The sequence below is a fragment of the Pelodiscus sinensis genome, chromosome 2 (assembly GCF_052426305.1).
Source record: "Pelodiscus sinensis isolate ZL-2025 chromosome 2, ASM5242630v1, whole genome shotgun sequence".
Classification (NCBI taxonomy): domain Eukaryota; kingdom Metazoa; phylum Chordata; order Testudines; family Trionychidae; genus Pelodiscus; species Pelodiscus sinensis.
The window spans coordinates 2594378-2615583 of NC_143053.1; the positions used below are offsets into that span (position 1 = coordinate 2594378).

Consider the following 21206-nt stretch of genomic DNA (forward strand, 5'->3'; position numbering starts at 1 on the left):
CGCTGGGCGCACACGCCACGGTCCTGCCCTCCCGGGGCAGACAGGCTCCAGGCGGGGGCCGTACCTGAAGGCCCGGGGGTTGAGGCCGGCGTGGTGCGACAGCATGGTGGTGAGCGCGTTCTGCAGCATCAGCAGGCGCCGATACGTCTTCTCCTGCATGGGGAGGAGCAGGCCGATCCCACCGTCCAGCGTGGCTGGGGAGGGAACGGCCGGTCAGTGAACCCAAGAGCCCGGGGCCGCCCCCCGGGGTCCGAGACGACCTGGGGAGCTGAGGCAGCATCTGGGGCCCTGGTGTCCCCTGCGAGATGGCGCCTTCCACTGAGGGCAGAACCCGGAGCCAGGCCGGCAGCTCCGGCGCCCTCCGCTGGCTCTAGACCCCAACGCCGGGGCACGCTTCCCACGGCAGACCCTGCTCCCACGGCACCAGGGCCACAGCGGCCCTCCCTGGTGCCCCACCTCAGTCACCCCCTTCCCCACGGCGCCGCCTTGAGCAGCCACTCCTCTCACCCATGTCCTGACAGCCCTGCTCCATGCCTGCCCCGACCCCCAACAGCCCTGCTCCAAGCCAGCCCTCAGCCTCCCTCCATGCCTGCCCCTGACCCCCAACAGCCCCGCTCCATGCCAGCCCTCAGCCTCCCTCCATGCCTGCCCCGACCCCCAACAGCCCTGCTCCATGCCAGCCCTCAGCCTCCCTCCATGCCTGCCCCGACCCCCAACAGCCCTGCTCCATGCCAGCCCTCAGCCTCCCTCCATGCCTGCCCTGACCCCCAACAGCCCTGCTCCATGCCAGCCCCCAGCCTCCCTCCCCGCCCGCCTCCGACCCCCAACAGCCCCGCTCCATGCCAGCCCTCAGCCTCCCTCCATGCCTGCCCCTGACCCCCAACAGCCCCGCTCCCTCCCCCCCCCTCCTCCCCAGCCCCCAGCCTGCCAGCCCCCCATGCCAGCCCCCAGCCTCCCTCCACGCCTGCCCCTGACCCCCAACAACCCCGCTCCATGCCAGCCTCCAATCTCCCTCCATGCCAGCCCCCGACAACCCCACTCTGGGCCCCCGCCCGCCCAGATTGCTGCTGCTCCCGCCTCCCTCTGGCCAAAGCCGCTCAGAGCGCAGCCCCGCCGGGCACGGAGGGGAGGTGCTGCCTTACCCCACCCCCCCGAGGGCAGAGGGGCCCTCACTTGGCCCAGCCCCAGCCCACCGACCCACCGAACCAGGTGATGTGCTTCCTCTCCCAGGCGCTGGACTTCTTGGTGGTGCTGTCCGTGGCCCAGCGGCACGGCGTCCGCCAGAAGGTGTTGACGTGGGCGCCCACGTGGAAGTCGGCCCGGCGCAGCAGCCGCATGCCCCCGAAGCTCTCCTTGGCTACGAGAAGCAGGCGCCGACAGCTCCCAGCATGCTCCGCTCCGGAGTGCAGCATGCTGGGAGCTGGGTCCCACGCTGGGCTTGGTCTGCCCAGCACGGGGGCAGGGAACAGCCCAGCAGGCCAGGTCCGTGTGCCCGGCGGTCTTTGCCGGCCACGTGCGGAATGCATTTTGTGACGGGCACCGAGGCCCGGGCGGATGGGCACCAGCAGCAGAAACCCAACCCAGCGACGGGCACCCTGCTACTGGGGGGCAGTGTCCCGGCCAATTAGACTGAGCCAACGGGGGAGCAGGAGCACTGGGCCCCAACCTGTCTCAGCCAGAGGCACTGGGCTCCCCGGCCCCGTGTCTGCCCTAACAGGGACGGGACAGGCCCCTCCCAGCCCCCCCGGCAGTGCCCGCCCCACGCTGGCAGCACCAGGCCTTACCTTCTGGCAGGTACATGTAGACCATGAGGTTGCGGTCGCGATCCGACACTGCCGGGAGAGCCGAGATCAGAAACCCAGCGCTCCCCGGAGCCCCCGCCCTGGTGGGCACGCTCCGGCCCCCCGCCCAGCTCCACACCAGGCGCCAGCCCCGCCCCATCTGCCCACGGCGGCTGGCTCTGCCTTCGTGCCCCCAATTCACAACACTGAGAGGGAGGGGTGACGTAGTGGGGGGCCGTCTGCTCTGTGATCCGGGGTCCCCCTGCGCTGGGCTGTGAGATCCCCACGGACTCACCCACGTGTGGATTGGCCCAGACACCCGGGCCCAGTTTGACCAGATAAGGCTCTTGGGGGGGCGGGGAGACGACACCTGGTTGGGGGGCAGGGTCAGAGAGCGAGGGGGGTGCTGGCTGGGAAACATGAAGGACGCAGCATTAGCTGAGGGTCTAGGGGTGACAATGGCCCCCACCCCAAGGGAGCTGAGGCATCCTGGCCCTGACTCCTGAAACCACGTCCCGTCCGTGCTGGGCTGTGTCCTGGAGGAGCAATAACCCCCGTTCTACTGGCCGGCGGAGTCTCATCTCGCTGCCATGGGGGTGCAGGACCGGGGGGACCTGGGCAGCTCAGGCTCCACCAGGTGGCCCCGAGGCTCCCGCCCTGAGCCCCGGCCGAGCCCTACGCAGGGGCATGGTGCGTACCTAGGAAGCCCAGCTGGTCTGTGTCCACCATGAAGTCCACGCTGTACACCTCCAAGGGCTTGGCATCCTGCGCCAGGAGAAACCGTCAGGGGGAGCCCACGCAGCCGCGGGCGGGACCCAGCACCGGGCCGGGGGGAGCCCACGGAGCCGCGGGCGGGACCCAGCACCGGGTCAGGGGGAGCCCACGGAGCCGCGGGCGGGACCCAGCACCGGGTCAGGGGGAGCCCACGGAGCCACGGGCGGGACCCAGCACCGGGCCGGGGGGAGCCCACGGAGCCACGGGCGGGACCCAGCACCGGGCCGGGGGAGCCCACGCAGCCGCGGGCGGGACCCAGCACCGGGCCGGGGGAGCCCACGCAGCCGCGGGCGGGACCCAGCACCGGGCCGGGGGAGCCCACGCAGCCGCGGGCGGGACCCAGCACCGGGCCGGGGGAGCCCACGCAGCCGCGGGAGGGGACCCAGCACCGGGCCGGGGGAGCCCACGCAGCCGCGGGCGGGGACCCAGCACCGGGCCGGGGGAGCCCACGCAGCCGCGGGAGGGGACCCAGCACCGGGCCGGGGGAGCCCACGCAGCCCTGGGAGGGGACCCAGCACCGGGCCGGGGGAGCCCACGCAGCCCTGGGAGGGGACCCAGCCCCGGGAGGGGACCCAGCACTGGGCCGGGGGAGCCCACGCAGCCCCGGGAGGGGACCCAGCACCGGGCCGGGGGAGCCCATGCAGCCCCGGGAGGGGACCCAGCACCGGGTCAGGGGGAGCCCACGCAGCCGCGGGCGGGGACCCAGCACCGGGCCAGGGGAGCCCACGCAGCCGCGGGCAGGACCCAGCACCGGGCCGGGGGAGCCCACGCAGCCGCGGGAGGGGACCCAGCACCGGGCCAGGGGAGCCCACGCAGCCGTGGGCGGGGACCCAGCACCGGGCCGGGGGAGCCCACGCAGCCGCGGGAGGGGACCCAGCACCGGGCCGGGGGAGCCCACGCAGCCCCGGGAGGGGACCCAGCACCGGGCCGGGGGAGCCCACGCAGCCCCGGGAGGGGACCCAGCACCGGGCCGGGGGAGCCCACGCAGCCCCGGGAGGGGACCCAGCACCGGGCCGGGGGAGCCCACGCAGCCGCGGGCGGGGACCCAGCACCGGGCCGGGGGAGCCCACGCAGCCGCGGGAGGGGACCCAGCACCAGGCCGGGGGGAGCCCACGCAGCCGCGGGAGGGGACCCAGCACCGGGCCGGGGGGAGCCCACGCAGCCCTGGGAGGGGACCCAGCACCGGGCCGGGGGAGCCCACGCAGCCCCGGGAGGGGACCCAGCACCAGGCCGGGGGGAGCCCACGCAGCCCCGGGAGGGGACCCAGCACCGGGCCAGGGGGAGCCCACGCAGCCCCGGGAGGGGACCCAGCACCAGGCCGGGGGGAGCCCACGCAGCCCTGGGAGGGGACCCAGCACCGGGCCAGGGGGAGCCCACGCAGCCCCGGGAGGGGACCCAGCACCGGGCCGGGGGAGCCCACGCAGCCCTGGGAGGGGACCCAGCCCCGGGAGGGGACCCAGCACCGGGCCAGGGGGAGCCCACGCAGCCGCGGGAGGGGACCCAGCACCGGGCCGGGGGAGCCCACGCAGCCCCGGGAGGGGACCCAGCACCGGGCCGGGGGAGCCCACGCAGCCCCGGGAGGGGACCCAGCACCGGGCCAGGGGGAGCCCACGCAGCCCCGGGAGGGGACCCAGCACCGGGCCGGGGGGAGCCCACGCAGCCCCGGGAGGGGACCCAGCACCGGGCCGGGGGAGCCCACGCAGCCCCGGGAGGGGACCCAGCACCGGGCCGGGGGAGCCCACGCAGCCCCGGGAGGGGACCCAGCACCGGGCCGGGGGAGCCCATGCAGCCCCGGGAGGGGACCCAGCACCGGGCCGGGGGAGCCCACGCAGCCCCGGGAGGGGACCCAGCACCAGGCCGGGGGGAGCCCACGCAGCCCCGGGAGGGGACCCAGCACCGGGCCGGGGGGAGCCCACGCAGCCCCGGGAGGGGACCCAGCACCGGGCCGGGGGAGCCCACGCAGCCCCGGGAGGGGACCCAGCACCGGGCCGGGGGGAGCCCACGCAGCCCTGGGAGGGGACCCAGCACCGGGCCAGGGGGAGCCCACGCAGCCCCGGGAGGGGACCCAGCACCGGGCCGGGGGAGCCCACGCAGCCCCGGGAGGGGACCCAGCACCGGGCCCGGGGAGCCCACGCAGCCCTGGGAGGGGACCCAGCACCGGGCCGGGGGAGCCCACGCAGCCGCGGGAGGGGACCCAGCACCGGGCCCGGGGAGCCCACGCAGCCGCGGGCGGGACCCAGCACCGGGCCGGGGGAGCCCACGCAGCCCCGGGAGGGGACCCAGCACCGGGCCGGGGGAGCCCACGCAGCCCCGGGAGGGGACCCAGCACCGGGCCGGGGGAGCCCACGCAGCCCCGGGAGGGGACCCAGCACCGGGCCGGGGGAGCCCACGCAGCCCCGGGAGGGGACCCAGCACCGGGCCGGGGGAGCCCACGCAGCCGCGGGCGGGGACCCAGCACCGGGCCGGGGGAGCCCACGCAGCCGCGGGAGGGGACCCAGCACCAGGCCGGGGGGAGCCCACGCAGCCGCGGGAGGGGACCCAGCACCGGGCCGGGGGGAGCCCACGCAGCCCTGGGAGGGGACCCAGCACCGGGCCGGGGGAGCCCACGCAGCCCCGGGAGGGGACCCAGCACCAGGCCGGGGGGAGCCCACGCAGCCCCGGGAGGGGACCCAGCACCGGGCCAGGGGGAGCCCACGCAGCCCCGGGAGGGGACCCAGCACCAGGCCGGGGGGAGCCCACGCAGCCCTGGGAGGGGACCCAGCACCGGGCCGGGGGAGCCCACGCAGCCCCGGGAGGGGACCCAGCACCAGGCCGGGGGGAGCCCACGCAGCCCCGGGAGGGGACCCAGCACCGGGCCGGGGGAGCCCACGCAGCCCTGGGAGGGGACCCAGCCCCGGGAGGGGACCCAGCACCGGGCCAGGGGGAGCCCACGCAGCCGCGGGAGGGGACCCAGCACCGGGCCGGGGGAGCCCACGCAGCCCCGGGAGGGGACCCAGCACCGGGCCGGGGGAGCCCACGCAGCCCCGGGAGGGGACCCAGCACCGGGCCAGGGGGAGCCCACGCAGCCCCGGGAGGGGACCCAGCACCGGGCCGGGGGGAGCCCACGCAGCCCCGGGAGGGGACCCAGCACCGGGCCGGGGGAGCCCACGCAGCCCCGGGAGGGGACCCAGCACCGGGCCGGGGGAGCCCACGCAGCCCCGGGAGGGGACCCAGCACCGGGCCGGGGGAGCCCATGCAGCCCCGGGAGGGGACCCAGCACCGGGCCGGGGGAGCCCACGCAGCCCCGGGAGGGGACCCAGCACCAGGCCGGGGGGAGCCCACGCAGCCCCGGGAGGGGACCCAGCACCGGGCCGGGGGGAGCCCACGCAGCCCCGGGAGGGGACCCAGCACCGGGCCGGGGGGAGCCCACGCAGCCCTGGGAGGGGACCCAGCACCGGGCCAGGGGGAGCCCACGCAGCCCCGGGAGGGGACCCAGCACCGGGCCGGGGGAGCCCACGCAGCCCCGGGAGGGGACCCAGCACCGGGCCCGGGGAGCCCACGCAGCCCTGGGAGGGGACCCAGCACCGGGCCGGGGGAGCCCACGCAGCCGCGGGAGGGGACCCAGCACCGGGCCCGGGGAGCCCACGCAGCCGCGGGCGGGACCCAGCACCGGGCCGGGGGAGCCCACGCAGCCCCGGGAGGGGACCCAGCACCGGGCCGGGGGAGCCCACGCAGCCCCGGGAGGGGACCCAGCACCGGGCCGGGGGAGCCCACGCAGCCGCGGGCGGGACCCAGCACCGGGCCGGGGGAGCCCATGCAGCCCCGGGAGGGGACCCAGCACCGGGCCGGGGGGAGCCCACGCAGCCCCGGGAGGGGACCCAGCACCGGGCCGGGGGAGCCCACGCAGCCCCGGGAGGGGACCCAGCACCGGGCCGGGGGGAGCCCACGCAGCCCCGGGAGGGGACCCAGCACCGGGCCGGGGGAGCCCATGCAGCCCCGGGAGGGGACCCAGCACCGGGCCGGGGGGAGCCCACGCAGCCCCGGGAGGGGACCCAGCACCGGGCCGGGGGAGCCCACGCAGCCGCGGGCGGGACCCAGCACCGGGCCGGGGGAGCCCATGCAGCCCCGGGAGGGGACCCAGCACCGGGCCGGGGGAGCCCACGCAGCCCCGGGAGGGGACCCAGCACCGGGCCGGGGGGAGCCCACGCAGCCCCGGGAGGGGACCCAGCACCGGGCCGGGGGAGCCCACGCAGCCCCGGGAGGGGACCCAGCACCGGGCCGGGGGGAGCCCACGCAGCCCCGGGAGGGGACCCAGCACCGGGCCGGGGGGAGCCCACGCAGCCCCGGGAGGGGACCCAGCACCGGGCCGGGGGAGCCCACGCAGCCCCGGGAGGGGACCCAGCACCGGGCCGGGGGAGCCCACGCAGCCCCGGGAGGGGACCCAGCACCGGGCCGGGGGGAGCCCACGCAGCCCCGGGAGGGGACCCAGCACCGGGCCGGGGGAGCCCACGCAGCCGCAGGCAGGACCCAGCACCGGGCCGGGGGGAGCCCACGCAGCCGCGGGCGGGACCCAGCACCGGGCCCGGGGAGCCCACGCAGCCGCGGGCGGGACCCAGCACCGGGCCCGGGGAGCCCACGCAGCCGCGGGCGGGACCCAGCACCGGGCCGGGGGAGCCCACGCAGCCCCGGGAGGGGACCCAGCACCGGGCCGGGGGAGCCCACGCAGCCCTGGGAGGGGACCCAGCACCGGGCCGGGGGAGCCCACGCAGCCCCGGGAGGGGACCCAGCACCGGGCCCGGGGAGCCCACGCAGCCCTGGGAGGGGACCCAGCACCGGGCCCGGGGAGCCCACGCAGCCCTGGGAGGGGACCCAGCACCGGGCCGGGGGGAGCCCACGCAGCCCTGGGAGGGGACCCAGCACCGGGCCCGGGGAGCCCACGCAGCCCCGGGAGGGGACCCAGCACCGGGCCGGGGGAGCCCACGCAGCCCTGGGAGGGGACCCAGCACCGGGCCGGGGGAGCCCACGCAGCCCCGGGAGGGGACCCAGCACCGGGCCAGGGGGAGCCCACGCAGCCCCGGGAGGGGACCCAGCACCGGGCCAGGGGGAGCCCACGCAGCCCCGGGAGGGGACCCAGCACCGGGCCGGGGGAGCCCACGCAGCCCCGGGAGGGGACCCAGCACCGGGCCGGGGCGGGAGGTGTTTACAGTGCCAGGCTGAGCCCCCCACCCCGCTCCCTCCGCCCGCCCGCACCCGGCTGACGAGCGACAGCGTCTTGCTCTCCTCCTGGTAGCGCAGCAGCGAGATGCTCTTCATGACGTCGGCGGCCAGGATGAAGTTCTTGACGCTGATCATCTGGTGGATGTAGAGCTGCGTGTCGATGAAGGCCATGCCCGTCAGCTCGTTGTCCTTCAGGCTCCACAGGAAGATCTGCGGCGGGGCAAGGGCGGCTCATGGCCATGGACGGGCAGGGCGGCACGGCCAGGCCCCAGCGTCCCTCGCACCCCGCCCCAGCCCGGGGCTGGATCGGCACCAGCACTGCCCGTAACCCCCCTCCCCAGCTGGATCAGAACCAGCGCCCCCTAGGCCCCGTTCCCCATAACCTCCCCCTGCCTGGATCAGAGCCAGGCCTTGTTCCCCGTAACCCCCCTCCTCAGCTGGATCAGAACCAGCGCCCCCTAGGCCCCGTTCCCCATAACCTCCCCCTGCCTGGATCAGAGCCAGGCCTTGTTCCCCATAACCCTCCTCCCCAGCTGGATCAGAGCCAGCGCCCCCTAGGCCCCGTTCCCCATAACCTCCCCCTGCCTGGATCAGAGCCAGGCCTTGTTCCCCATAACCCTCCTCCCCAGCTGGATCAGAGCCAGCGCCCCCTAGGCCCCGTTCCCCATAACCTCCCCCTGCCTGGATCAGAGCCAGGCCTTGTTCCCCGTAACCCCCCTCCCCAGCTGGATCAGAACCAGCGCCCCCTAGGCCCCGTTCCCCATAACCTCCCCCTGCCTGGATCAGAGCCAGGCCGTGTTCCCCGTAACCCCCTCCCCAGCTGGATCAGAACCAGCGCCCCCTAGGCCCCGTTCCCCATAACCTCCCCCTGCCTGGATCAGAGCCAGGCCTTGTTCCCCGTAACCCCCCTCCTCAGCTGGATCAGAACCAGCCCCCTCCCCCCAGGCTCCATTCCCCACAACCCCAGCTGGCCCCGGCTCACACTCAGCACCCCCCTCCAGGACCGGGTGGCGGAGACGGGCCCTGGCCCGGCTGGGAAGGGGGCTCCGGCGGCTGCCGTCCCCGGGGCCTCTCACCTTCTGGCCGATGGCCGAGACCAGGTAGCCGTGGCAGTGGCAAAGCGCAGTGACCGGGCCCTTCTGCTCCTTCTCGTACAGCACCTTGAACTTGTTCTTGGTGAGCGGCTGCCCCGGCTCCGGCACCACCTCGATGATGTCCATGATGAGGATCTGCGGAGACGGGGGGGCTCTACGCTGTGCCAGCCACGTGCGGAACGACTGTTCCGTGGCCCGAGGCAGGCGGGCACGCGCCCCACCGGCAGACACACAAACCCGGGCGGGCGCTCAGCTCCTCGGCCGGCAGCGTGCGAATCTCACCGGGAAAGCAGGGCCGCTCCCTCCCTGCCGCCCGGATCCACACGCCCGCCTGGCTGGGAGCGGGAGGCGACCCCCCGCCCGAGGGCCCAGCAGGACGGCACAAGCGCAGGCGCGCACAGAGCCTGGCTCCGTGGAGACAGCCAGGCCAGCTCCGCCTACGCCCCCCTCTGCGCCCAGGCCCCGGGGGCAGCCCGGCCCCACTCACCCGGCCGCGGCAGGTCACCTCCTCGCCCTGCATGAGGCACGTGCCGGTGGCGATGTAACCCTTCAGCCCCGACACCGTCTCCTCGCTCTTCAGCGACACCGTCTTCATGCAGGTCACGTGCTCCCACTCCTCCAGCTCGATCCTGGCCGGGCGGCAGGGGGGGCTCAGGGCCGGGCCCAGGCAGGAACCGGGCCCAGCCGCTCCTCCCAGACCCCCCATGTCCGGCCCTCCGCCGGGGCCGGGCCCTTACCGGGTGTTGGGGATGGTCTCCCAGCTCACCGGCGACATCAGCTGGATGGAGAAGGCCTCCTGCTGCGGGTGGATGTAGCGCTCGTCTGGGGAGAGACCGAGGCAGCTGCATGGGCCTGTCCGAGGCCTCCCAGCCCGGGCACCCCCGCCCCCGCCCCAGGGACCGCCAGGGTTCTCCGGCCCGGGGGAGCAGCACAGGCCTGACGCGAAGCCCCCGGGGCCGGGAGCCTGGCCTGGCCGGGCCCCGCTCACCCCGCTCGATGCTCTCGAACTCCTTCTCCTCTCCCGTCATGCGGGGGATGCGGGTGCAGGCGTTGATGACGCTGGTGGCCACGGCGTAGACCTGCCCGGGACACGCAGCCGTTAGCGGGGCCGCCGGGGGGCAGCACGAAGAGCGGGCCGCCCCTCCCCGGGCCCGGCCGTACCTTGGACTCCACGTGGTAAGCCACGTAGTGCGTGGTGCAGCGCAGCGGGATCTTCCTCACGGGCCACGGGGCGTCGTAGGACAGGTAGGCGGGCAGCACGCTGATCCGCAGCTCCCCCTGCAAGCAGAGCCCGTCAGCCCCGCACCGAGAGGGGAGCTGCTGGCCGGGAGGGTGCCTAGGTCCTCGCGCCTCACAGGGAGGGCCAGGCGGGGTCAGACCAAGGCTCCATCCAGCCCAGGGTCCGGTCTGCCCCCAGCGACCGGTGCCAGGTGCCCCAGAGGGAGGGGACACAACAGGGAATCCTCCCGGGATCCCTCCAGCACCCACCTCCAGACAGACAGGCCAGGGCACCATCCCGACCCATCCGGGCTCAACAAATAATGCAATCTACGCGCCCGTGGCAAGTAGATTGCAACCCGCAAGAGCCGGGTTCGGGCGATCTGTGCATGCGCAAATCGCCGGACAGCGCGGCTGGCAAGCGGGACTCGCCACGGTTCGGCAAGCCCTGCTAATAGCCATTGAAGGACCTAACCTCCATGGATCTAGCTAGCTCGTTTTCAACCCTGTTAAAGTTCTAGCCTCCACCGCGTCCTCTGGCGAGGAGTTCCACAGGTTGCCTGTGCTCTGCGTGTAGAGAAACGGCCTTCTGTTTGTTTGAAACCTGCGGCCTGTTCCTTTTGTCGGGTGACCCCTCGTTCCCGTCTCCCCAGGGAGCCCCGGCAGGGCTCGGCCCCACGCACCTGCCGGTTGAAATAGAGAAAGCCCTTGGGGCAGTTGACGTTGTGGAAGGGGGCGAAGGACTCGATCAAGCCGTCGATGGTCATGGGGTGCAGGCGCAGGGCCCCCCGGGCCGTCACCAGCAGCCAGTGCGGGGACGGGCCGCAGATGAACACCTGGGGGCAGAGACAGCACCGGGTCAGAGCGGGGAGCCAGGGCCTCCTGACAGGGCGCTCCGGCCCCGGGGCTCCCGCTCCCTCTCCGCAGGCTCTTCCCGGCCACCCAGGGCTGGCCCAGCCCACAGCCCCGGCCCTGCCCAGCCTCCGCTCCAAGCACCGGCTCAGCCAGCCCCCTCCTGGCTTCTGGGCTCTCCCTGTAGGGCAGCGCAATGACCAGCCCCCAGCACCCCGAGGGGTCTCGCCGCCCCAGGGCCCTGCCCGCTCCCGAGGGAGTGACCCTGCCCCGGCTCACCCCCGAGTAGCCGTAGATGTCCTCGAAGAAGCGGAAGCGGGCGACCCGCCCCCGCGCGCCCCCTGCGTCCTCGCCCCCCGCGCTCTCCGACTTCTTCTTGGACGGCTTCAGCTTCTTCTCCCGGAAGTTGATGTTGTGGGGCACCTGGCAGGGACAGGACGGGGGCTGCTGAGGCCCCTGCTGAGCGAGGGCCTCCAGGCGCCCCGCCCAGGTCTTCACCTCCAGGCGCCCCGCCCAGGTCTTCACCTCCAGGCGCCCCGCCGCGGGGACAGGGGGGAGCCGGGAACCCCCGCCCGGGTCCTCCCCTCCAGGCGCCCCGCCGCGAGGGCTGGGAGAGAGCTGGGAACCCACCCCTGGGTCCTCCCCTCCAGGCGCCCCGCCGCGGGGACAGGGGGGAGCCGGGAACCCCCGCCCGGGTCCTCCCCTCCAGGCGCCCCGCCGCGAGGACAGGGGGGAGCCGGGAACCCCCGCCCGGGTCCTCCCCTCCAGGCGCCCCGCCGCGAGGGCTGGGAGAGAGCTGGGAACCCACCCCTGGGTCCTCCCCTCCAGGCGCCCCGCCGCGGGGACAGGGGGGAGCCGGGAACCCCCGCCCGGGTCCTCCCCTCCAGGCGCCCCGCCGCGAGGACAGGGGGGAGCCGGGAACCCCCGCCCGGGTCCTCCCCTCCAGGCGCCCCGCCGCGGGGACAGGGGGGAGCCGGGAACCCCCGCCCGGGTCCTCCCCTCCAGGCGCCCCGCCGCGGGGACAGGGGGGAGCCGGGAACCCCCGCCCGGGTCCTCCCCTCCAGGCGCCCCGCCGCGGGGACAGGGGGGAGCCGGGAACCCCCGCCCGGGTCCTCCCCTCCAGGCGCCCCGCCGCGGGGACAGGGGGGAGCCGGGAACCCCCGCCCGGGTCCTCCCCTCCAGGCGCCCCGCCGCGGGGACAGGGGGGAGCAGGGAACCCACGCCCGGGTCCTCCCCTCCAGGCGCCCCGCCGCGGGGACAGGGGGGAGCCGGGAACCCCCGCCCGGGTCCTCCCCTCCAGGCGCCCCGCCGCGGGGACAGGGGGGAGCCGGGAACCCCCGCCCGGGTCCTCCCCTCCAGGCGCCCCGCCGCGGGGACAGGGGGGAGCCGGGAACCCCCGCCCGGGTCCTCCCCTCCAGGCGCCCCGCCGCGGGGACAGGGGGGAGCCGGGAACCCCCGCCCGGGACCTCCCCTCCAGAGCTGGGACTCCGGCGCCCCACACAGGACCCAGCCCCCGTGGGGCGGGGCGGCTGTGGAATCCAGGCCCTGCGCTCCCGGCAGAGCTGGGAATGCCAGGCCCATCCCTGGCCCGGCCTGTCTGACCCGGGCTCCACCAACGCCCTGGGCTACAGATTCCAGGGCTTAACCCCCGACGGGCAGGACGCTCTTCCCAACGTGCAACCAAAACCTCCCTGGCGGCAGCGTGAGCCCAGTGCTTCCCGCCCATCCGCAGGGCCCAGGGGGACGATTATCCCCCTCCCCCCGGGACCCTTTTAGACACTTGGAACGGCTCTCACGTCCCCTCCCACGCTTCCTGCAAACTAAACAGGCCCGGTTCCTTCAGCCTCCCCTCCCTGCTCATGGTCTCTGGACCTTTCAGCATTCCTGCTGCTCCTCTCTGGACCCCTCCAGACCTGGACAACACTCCAGCCGAGGCCGAATGAGCGCAGGGCGGAGCGGAGCGGAGCGGAACGACCTCTCCTGTCCGGCTCACCACACTCCAGTCAATGCGACTGAATCTCGTTTGCTTGTCGTGCAGCAGCCTCACACTGCTGACTCCTATGGAGCGTGGGGCCCACGCTGCCCCCAGGCCCCCCCCCGGGACAGTCGCTTCCCGGCGTGAGACACGGACTGGTCCTTCCTCCGGGCAGCTCTTTGCATTGGCCCGTGTTCCACTTCATCCTGCTTCCCTCCGGCCATTGCTGCGGTTTGCCCAGATCACGTTGAGTCGCGACCCAGCCTCCAAAGCACTCGCAACCCTCCCAGCTGGGGATCCTCCGAAATCAGCGGAGACTCGAGCCCCGACCTGGACCCCTCGCTGTGCCCTTCCAGCCTGACTGGCCCGTTGGCCCCGACCCAGCCAGGGATGCTGCGACGGCGCGTTGGCAGCTTGATGGGACTCGGCCAGCCAGTAAACGTGGGAGTATTGCTTCTCCGAGATACCGCCCCGCGTGGGCGCGAGGTCGGCCCAGGAGGACAGGCCGACAGCCCCTGAACCCCGTCCTGGCATCAGTCTGCCTCCTCCACGCTCCCCCACACTCCGACGGCCCCTTCTCCAACCACCAACACTCACCCCCAGTAGCCACCCCCCTCCTTGTTACACCCCTTCCCCGGCCGGGTGGGAAGTGGCTGGCCATGGCCCCAGGAATCCCCTCCCCCCGCTGGGCAGTGCTACAGACACAGGCCAGTAGGGGTCGCCCACAGCCCACACAGCCACCAGGGAACGGCGACCAGCGTGGACCCAGGACCACAAGAGTGGACAACCCCCCCCCATCACAAACGCACCCACCTTGCAGCAGCCCCCCCTTGGGGGATTTCCGGGGTGCTTGTGGCAAGACAATCTCAAAAGCCTGACGCAAGTGGGGGGGGCTGAGGCGGGCCCAAGGGGGACAGAGGCAGGCTGGGGGGGGACAGAGGCGGCCCGGGGGGGGACAGAAGCGGGCCGGGGGGGGGCTGAGGCGGGCCGGGGGGCGGGGGGGGGGCTGAGGCAGCCTGGGGGGGTGCTCGGGGCCCCGTGCAGACGAGCGGGGGGCCCGCAGGCCGGCTCTGCTCCGTTTACCTTCTTAAACCGGACTTTCAGGTTGCTCTGGCCCAGCTGGGAGTCGTGGCCGAACGCCTCGTAAATGAGCAGCTCCTGGTCCACGTGAACCTGCCGGCCGGGCGAGAGGGGCTGAGACGCCGGCGCTCCTGGGCCCACAGACACACAGGCCTGGCGGGCCCGGCTCCCGGCCGCGGAGGGGGTGAGGCCGGGCTGGGGAGGGGAGCCCCCACAACGCCAGGCCTGGCGCGACACGCCCCAGGGACGGGCTCCCACCGCTGCCCTGCGCAGACACCTCCCGGCCAGCGGCCCCCGGGGCGGCGCTCGGTCCCCGAATGCTGCACTTGGCCTGCGCTCCCCTCTGGCCGTCCCCATGCGCCCCGCCCCGCCCCCGGACAGAGCGCGACCCCCCAGCCCCGTCCCACGGCCCCCGGCGGCCCCTCCCGGCTGCTCTGCCCGCACACCTCCCAGGCGCCTGCGTCCCAGTGGCCGAGGAGATCGAACAGAACCCGTCCCCGGGCGCTGGGCCCTTCCAGTCTGGCAGCAGCACGGACAGCTGCTCCCTGGCCCCGTTCCCCAGCCAGCCCCACCCCAGCCGCCCACGCCCGCCCAGGAGGGTCGCGAGCACCGGGGGGCCTGGCTCCAAGCGCGGCAGCCCCCAGCTCACCAGCAGGTACGGCCGGCTCTGGCGATGGCCCAGCGCCACCAGCAGCACCTCCTTCACCAGGGGCATCTCCCCCTGCCGCGTCACCTCCTCCTTCTTGGCGTCCCCCTGCGCCGCGGGCTGCCCGAACGAGCTGTCCACCAGCACCCGCTGCCCCATGGGGAAGTTCTTCACCAGGAAGACCAGGCGCCAGTCGGGCAGCTGGTAGATCTGCGGGGGGGAGACAGTGAGCGAGGCGGGGCCCGGGGAGGCGCCTGGCAGGGCCCCCCAGCCACGGCCGGAGCAGCCAGCTCCCCCGACGCCTGCGGGCCCGTCCCTGCACAAAGGCCCCTGGAGAACGCGCCCAAGGCCCCTCCGGCCAGGCCTGGCTCAGCCCTGAAGCAGGGCGGCTGGCGTGTTACTCTCAGCCAGGGAACACTAGGGCCTTTCGGCACCCTTGGGAGTCTGCCGTGCAGCCAGGAGTTCCACAGGTTAATCACACGGGCTGTGGGGCACATTACAGCCCAGCCTCAGTGTAACTGCTCCCCTTTAGGGCACGGGGCTAAGAGAGATTCCATGCAAGGGGGGCCTAGAAACCCCCCCAACGGGCCCGGGGCAGCAGGGGTCACGGCTTGGTAGGAAGCCTGCTCGCGGCCGACCCTTTGGAAGTTCAGAGGGGAGCTGGGACTCACCTGCCTGCCCGCCCCCACCAGCAGCTCCGCGCCCCCGGCCCCCCGGCCTCCCCTCATGGGGCCGACTCCGGGGGCAGGGCGCCTGTGCCTAAGCACCCGCTGCCGGCCGGCTGCACCCGCAGGCCTCCCCGCCTTGCTCAGCGCCACGCGGGCACGGCCACAGCTGGCTCCGGAGGGTGGGGCCGGGCCTCACCTCCATGGTGCCGCTCTCCCGCACCAGCACGCACCAGTGCGTGGGCTCCGCCTTGTACTGGTGGGGGTCCCGGTCTGCCAGCGACAGGCTGCTGCGGCGCGGCTCCTCCTTGGCGGGGCTGAACAGCGAGCCGGAGTCCCCGTAGAGCATCTCCTCCTCGTCGTCCACCGAGTTACTGCGGGCGGGGGGGCTGTTACGGGGGCCAGGCGCCTCCCCCCCCCGCGCCCCTCGGGCACACAGCGCGTGCCGACGGGCCTGGCACCCCAGCTGCGCCCTGTCCCCCCCTGCGGGCGGCTCGGCACCCGGCCAGCGCTCAGGCCCCGCACCCCCTGCCTGCCCCCCACGGCCAGGGAAGGGCCCGCCGCTCTCCCACCTGATGTCCTGAATGACCATCTCCACCTCCGCCTGGCTCCGGAGCAAGAGCTCGTCCTTGGTGCTGGCCGTCCGGCTCTCCGTGGTGAACATGCCGCTGACGTCGCGGTACACGCACAGCGCGATCACCTTCGACTGCTGCAAGGCAGAGGGGCTGTGGGTACCACCAGCCCGGGCACGGACCATCCGCTGGCATCGCGACGGGATGGGCATTAACCCGTGCCAGGCGTTCGAGAGAGCCATTGGCCGGCACCGTGCCGGGGGGGGGGGGACACACACACGAAGGCACCGTGCCGGGGGGGGGGGGGGGGGGGGACGACACACACACACACACACGAAGGCACCGTGCCGGGGGGGGGGGGGACACACACACGAAGGCACCGTGCCGGGGGGGGGGGACACACACACACACACACACGAAGGCACCGGGCTGAGAACACCCTTCTGCGCGGCTGTCTCCTGGCACTACCGGAAGGAGGGAAACCCCCCACACGCCGGCCAGCCCATCCCGTTCACCGCTCCCGAGGCGGCCAGGGACCCGCCGCTCAGCACGGTCGGGAGCACACGGGGAGGGGCGCGACGTTAGACCGGCTGACACACGTCCGCTGTGTCCCGTGGGGCCGGGTCGGACTCTCGGGCCGCACAGCCTGGCCGCGGTCTTGCTCCGTGCCGCCAATCAGCCAACCCGGCGTGTTTCCCCGGGCGCGTGGGACGCCCAGCGGAGCTGCCAGACTGGCCCCTTATTCCCTTTGTGCAGGCCGGGCAGCGCGGGACACGCTGCAGCCTGTCTGCCCGCCCGCCCCCACAGGGTCTGGCTTGTGCGCCGGGAGCGGCTCCGGCACGGGGAGGGCAGGGGCACAGAGCCCCCGCCCAGGGCGGAGCCGTCCCCGGCACGCGACATCTGCCCGCCCCGAGCAGCAGCACCCCAGACTCACGTGGTGCAGCTGGGGCTTCTGCAGGGTGAGCCGGTGGGTCCTGCCCCCGTAGGTGTCGCTCTTCAGCACGAACATGGTCACCTGGCCCTCGGCGCTCATGATCACCACGTAGGGGTCGGCCACGGCGCAGTGCACGATGGGGGAGCCCAGGTCCACGGGGATGAAGTGCAGCTGGTTCACTGGACGACAGAGCCACGCGGCTGAGGCGGGGGAGACCGGGGGGCCCCCCACACGCACCAGGCCCCCGCTAGCGGGTGGCCACGATGCCCCCGCAACACCCACCTCCTTCCAGCAGCCGGATGCCCAGGGGCGAGACCTGCACGATGTAGCGGTTCTCCCCGATGTTGCCAGCGAACACCGTGGGGCCCTGCGTGGCGAAGCCGCTGGTGTCCAGCTCCATGATCTCCTGGCCCGTCTGCAGGATCTGCGGGGCGTGCGGCCGGGGGGCGGTCAGTGTGGGCGGGGCCCGAGCCCCCACACCAAGCCGCCCGCCCCGCCCCTCCCCGGAGCGTTCAGCGCCCCGTGCGCTGGGGGGGGGGGGGCCAGGCCCCTGCTCCCCCCCCGAGCAGCGCAGAACAGCCGCTCCCCTGCCCTGGCCTGCGCGCTCTGAGCTCCGCGCTCGGGGCCCTCGCGGACAGGCCGGGGCCGTACCATGGTGGAGTCCTCGCGGCTCAGGATGAGGAACCCGTGTCTCTTGCCATCGTCCTCGGGCTCGGGGGGGCCGGGCTCCTTCTCCCCACTCTCCCCCTGGGCGCTCTCGTCCTGCGGGAGAAGGAAGCCGCCCGTGAGCCCGCGCCCCCCGCAGCCCCGGGCCCCGCCCGCAGGCCAGCCCGGTGGGGGGGCTGCTCCGAAGGAGCCGGGGCTCGGGGAAGCGGCGGAGGAGGGGCCGGCGCTGACCTCCTCCTTCCTCTGCGGCGCGATCACCGTCCACATGTCGTAGCAGCCGGGCAGCTCGAAGGTCGTCACCACTTGGGGGCGGATGCTCTTCTGTGGGGAGGGGGCGGAGGCTAGAACGGCAGCTCCCCGGAGCCCCCCCGCTGGGCCCCGAGACCACGGGGCCGCCCCCGCAGACGGGGCCACGCTCCAGCCAGCCCTGCCCTGCCACCGAGCCAGCAGGAGGCGCTAGCGCCGCTCACACCCCAGCCCTGCCTGCTCCGCCTCCCACCCCTCCTCAGGCAGGCCCGTCTCTGCCCTCCCGGGGGCCTGGGCACCCCACCCCTCCCTAGGCAGGCCCGTCTCTGCCCTCCGGGGGGCCCAGGCACCCCACCCCTCCCCAGGCAGGCCCGTCTCTGCCCTCCCGGGGGCCCGGGCACCCCACCCCTCAGCAGGCAGGCCCCTCTCTGCCCTCCGGGGGGCCTGGGCACCCCACCCCTCCTCAGGCAGGCCCGTCTCTGCCCTCCCGGGGGCCTGGGCACCCCACCCCTCCCCAGGCAGGCCCGTCTCTGCCCTCCCGGGGGCCCGAGCACCCCACCCCTCCCCAGGCAGGCCCGCCTCTGCCCTCCGGGATGCCTGGGCACCCCACCCCTCAGCAGGCAGGCCCGCCTCTGCCTTCCGTGGGCCCTGGGCCCCCGGCATCCCACCCCCCCGGGCACAGACACACCAGTCCCAGGCTCCCCCCCGGGCACAGACACACCTGCGCCAGGCTCCCCCCCCCGGGCACAGACACACCAGTCCCAGGCTCCCCCCCCCCCCCCGGGCACAGACACACCCGCCAGGCTCCCCCCCCCCGGGCACAGACACACCCGCCAGGCTCCCCCTGCACAGCCCCCCCCGCCGGCGCCGTGCTCACCTGCAGGACGGAGAGGGCTCCATTCTTCCCGTAGCCCGAACAAACCACGATCTCCAGGTCCGGCTCCGGGCTGTTCTGGAACTGCAGCCGCCGAGACAAGCAGGGTCAGGAGCCGCGAGGGGGAAGCTGGAGGGCTGGACCCCAGCACAGCTCCGCACACCCCACCCCCGGTACCCGCCCCTCACCCCTCGGCTCCCAGCCCCACTCCAGCGCCGGCGCCCGTCCTCGGGGTCCTGCGCTCCCCCCGCCCCGGGAGCAGCCGGCGCCAGTGCCCGGGCAGGACGCGAGGCCAAGCGCTGGCTGCTCCTGGGGCAGCCAGGGAACGGGGGTTCGAAAGGCGCCCGGCGCTAGCTGCACAGGGCACTGCCCCAGCCCCAGGAGCCGGCAGGCCTGGGGGGGGGCGGGAGGAGCAGCGGGCGACGCACCTCTTCGGACAGGAAGGCGGGCTCCCCCATGGCCGCGTTGGCGCAGGGCCCGATGTTGAGGATGCTGTCACACACCTGCAAGACACAAGGGGGTCAGGCCCTGTGCCAGCCCCGCCCCCCGGGGGCCACGGGGCCCCGCCCCCTAGGGCCCCAGCGCCCGCTCAGCCCCAGCTGCCACGGAGCTGGGGGACAGGGTCAGCACCGGGGGGCCAGACGCCCACTGCCTGGCCGGGCCCCAGGGCTCACCGTGGGGCGGCAGGGCCCGGCTCCCCGCAGCTGAACCCAGCCGCTGCGCAGAGGGGCCCGGCCTGACCGCGCCCGGCGGAGCACGTACCTCGAAGGAGTAGGTGGCCAGCTGGGTCCCCGACTGGGCCTCGCTGCCGTACACCTCGATCTCGTCCACCTCGTCCTGTGGGGCCGACTTCCCTCCTGCGACAGCGAGCGGAGCCTGGGCCGGAGCCGCGCCGGGCCCCCGCCTCCCACCCCCGCCACACCCCAGGGAGCCGGAGCCGCGCCGGGCCCCCGCCTCCCACCCCCGCCACACCCCAGGGAGCCGGAGCCGCGCCGGGCCCCCGCCTCCCACCCCCGCCACACCCCAGGGAGCCGGAGCCGCGCCGGGCCCCCGCCTCCCACCCCCGCCACACCCCAGGGAGCCGGAGCCGCGCCGGGCCCCCGCCTCCCACCCCCGCCACACCCCAGGGAACCGGAGCCACGCCGAGCCCCCGCCTCCCACCCCCGCCAAACCCCAGGGAACCGGAGCCGCGCCGAGCCCCCGCCTCCCACCCCCGCCACACCCCAGGGAACCGGAGCCGCGCCGAGCCCCCGCCTCCCACCCCCGCCAAACCCCAGGGAACCGGAGCCGCGCCGAGCCCCCGCCTCCCACCCCCGCCACGCCCCAGGGAGCCGGAGCCGCGCCGGGCCCCCGCCTCCCACCCCCGCCACGCCCCAGGGAACCGGAGCCGCGCCGAGCCCCGCCTCCCACCCCCGCCACGCCCCAGGGAGCCGGAGCCGCGCCGGGCCCCCGCCTCCCACCCCCGCCACGCCCCAGGGAGCCGGAGCCGCGCCGGGCCCCCGCCTCCCACCCCCGCCACGCCCCAGGGAACCGGAGCCGCGCCGGGCCCCCGCCTCCCACCCCCGCCACGCCCCAGGGAACCGGAGCCGCGCCGGGCCCCCGCCTCCCACCCCCGCCACGCCCCAGGGAACCGGAGCCGCGCCGGGCCCCCGCCTCCCACCCCCGCCACGCCCCAGGGAACCGGAGCCGCGCCGGGCCCCCGCCTCCCACCCCCGCCACGCCCCAGGGAACCGGAGCCGTGCCGGGCCCCCGCCTCCCACCCCCGACACGCCCCAGGGAGCCGGAGCCGCGCCGGGCCCCCGCCTCCCACCCCCGCCACGCCCCAGGGAACCGGAGCCGCGCCGGGCCCCCGCCTCCCACCCCCGCCACGCCCCAGGGAACCGGAGCCGCGCCGGGCCCCCGCCTCCCACCCCCGCCACGCCCCAGGGAACCGGAGCCGCGCCGGGCCCCCGCCTCCCACCCCCGCCACGCCCCAGGGAGCCGGAGCCGCGCCGGGCCCCCGCCTCCCACCCCCGCCACGCCCCAGGGAGCCGGAGCCGCGCCGGGCCCCCGCCTCCCACCCCCGCCACGCCCCAGGGAGCCGGAGCCGCGCCGGGCCCCCGCCTCCCACCCCCGCCACGCCCCAGGGAGCCGGAGCCACGCCGGGCCCTCGCCTCCCACCCCCGCCACACCCCAGGGAGCCGGAGCCGCGCCGGGCCCTCGCCTCCCACCCCCGCCACACCCCAGGGAGCCGGAGCCGCGCCGGGCCCTCACCTCCCACCCCCACCACCCACCCCCGCCACACCCCAGGGAACCGGAGCCGCGCCGGGCCCCCGCCTCCCACCCCTGCCACGCCCCAGGGAACCGGAGCCGCGCCGGGCCCCCGCCTCCCACCCCCGCCACGCCCCAGGGAACCGGAGCCGTGCCGGGTCCCCGCCTCCCACCCCCGCCACACCCCAGGGAACCGGAGCCACGCCGGGCCCCCGCCTCCCACCCCCGCCACGCCCCAGGGAACCGGAGCCGTGCCGGGCCCCCGCCTCCCACCCCCGCCACGCCCCAGGGAGCCGGAGCCGCGCCGGGCCCCCGCCTCCCACCCCCGCCACACCCCAGGGAGCAGGAGCCGCACCACGCCCCCGCCTCCCACCCCCACCACA

The 21206-nt window shown here is 75.9% G+C and overlaps 1 protein-coding gene across 1 annotated transcript in view; it reads right to left on the minus strand.

Annotated features, from left to right (window-relative positions):
- Nucleotides 1–21206, minus strand: part of CPSF1 (cleavage and polyadenylation specific factor 1) — a 37360-nt gene that overhangs the window by 560 nt on the left and 15594 nt on the right. The window contains exons 14-36 of the mRNA XM_089776105.1: nucleotides 19336–19430; nucleotides 19002–19076; nucleotides 18577–18657; nucleotides 17685–17774; nucleotides 17439–17549; nucleotides 17070–17211; nucleotides 16788–16966; nucleotides 15854–15990; nucleotides 15481–15655; nucleotides 14620–14826; nucleotides 13974–14063; nucleotides 11195–11338; nucleotides 10747–10899; nucleotides 10007–10123; nucleotides 9834–9924; nucleotides 9583–9667; nucleotides 9333–9474; nucleotides 8828–8980; nucleotides 7785–7961; nucleotides 2480–2546; nucleotides 1785–1832; nucleotides 1202–1357; nucleotides 65–194 (exon numbers count right to left, since the gene is read on the minus strand). Of these exons, the coding sequence (XP_089632231.1) occupies nucleotides 65–194; nucleotides 1202–1357; nucleotides 1785–1832; nucleotides 2480–2546; nucleotides 7785–7961; nucleotides 8828–8980; nucleotides 9333–9474; nucleotides 9583–9667; nucleotides 9834–9924; nucleotides 10007–10123; nucleotides 10747–10899; nucleotides 11195–11338; nucleotides 13974–14063; nucleotides 14620–14826; nucleotides 15481–15655; nucleotides 15854–15990; nucleotides 16788–16966; nucleotides 17070–17211; nucleotides 17439–17549; nucleotides 17685–17774; nucleotides 18577–18657; nucleotides 19002–19076; nucleotides 19336–19430 (2845 nt within the window). The remainder of the gene's footprint in view (nucleotides 1–64; nucleotides 195–1201; nucleotides 1358–1784; nucleotides 1833–2479; nucleotides 2547–7784; nucleotides 7962–8827; nucleotides 8981–9332; nucleotides 9475–9582; nucleotides 9668–9833; nucleotides 9925–10006; nucleotides 10124–10746; nucleotides 10900–11194; nucleotides 11339–13973; nucleotides 14064–14619; nucleotides 14827–15480; nucleotides 15656–15853; nucleotides 15991–16787; nucleotides 16967–17069; nucleotides 17212–17438; nucleotides 17550–17684; nucleotides 17775–18576; nucleotides 18658–19001; nucleotides 19077–19335; nucleotides 19431–21206) is intronic.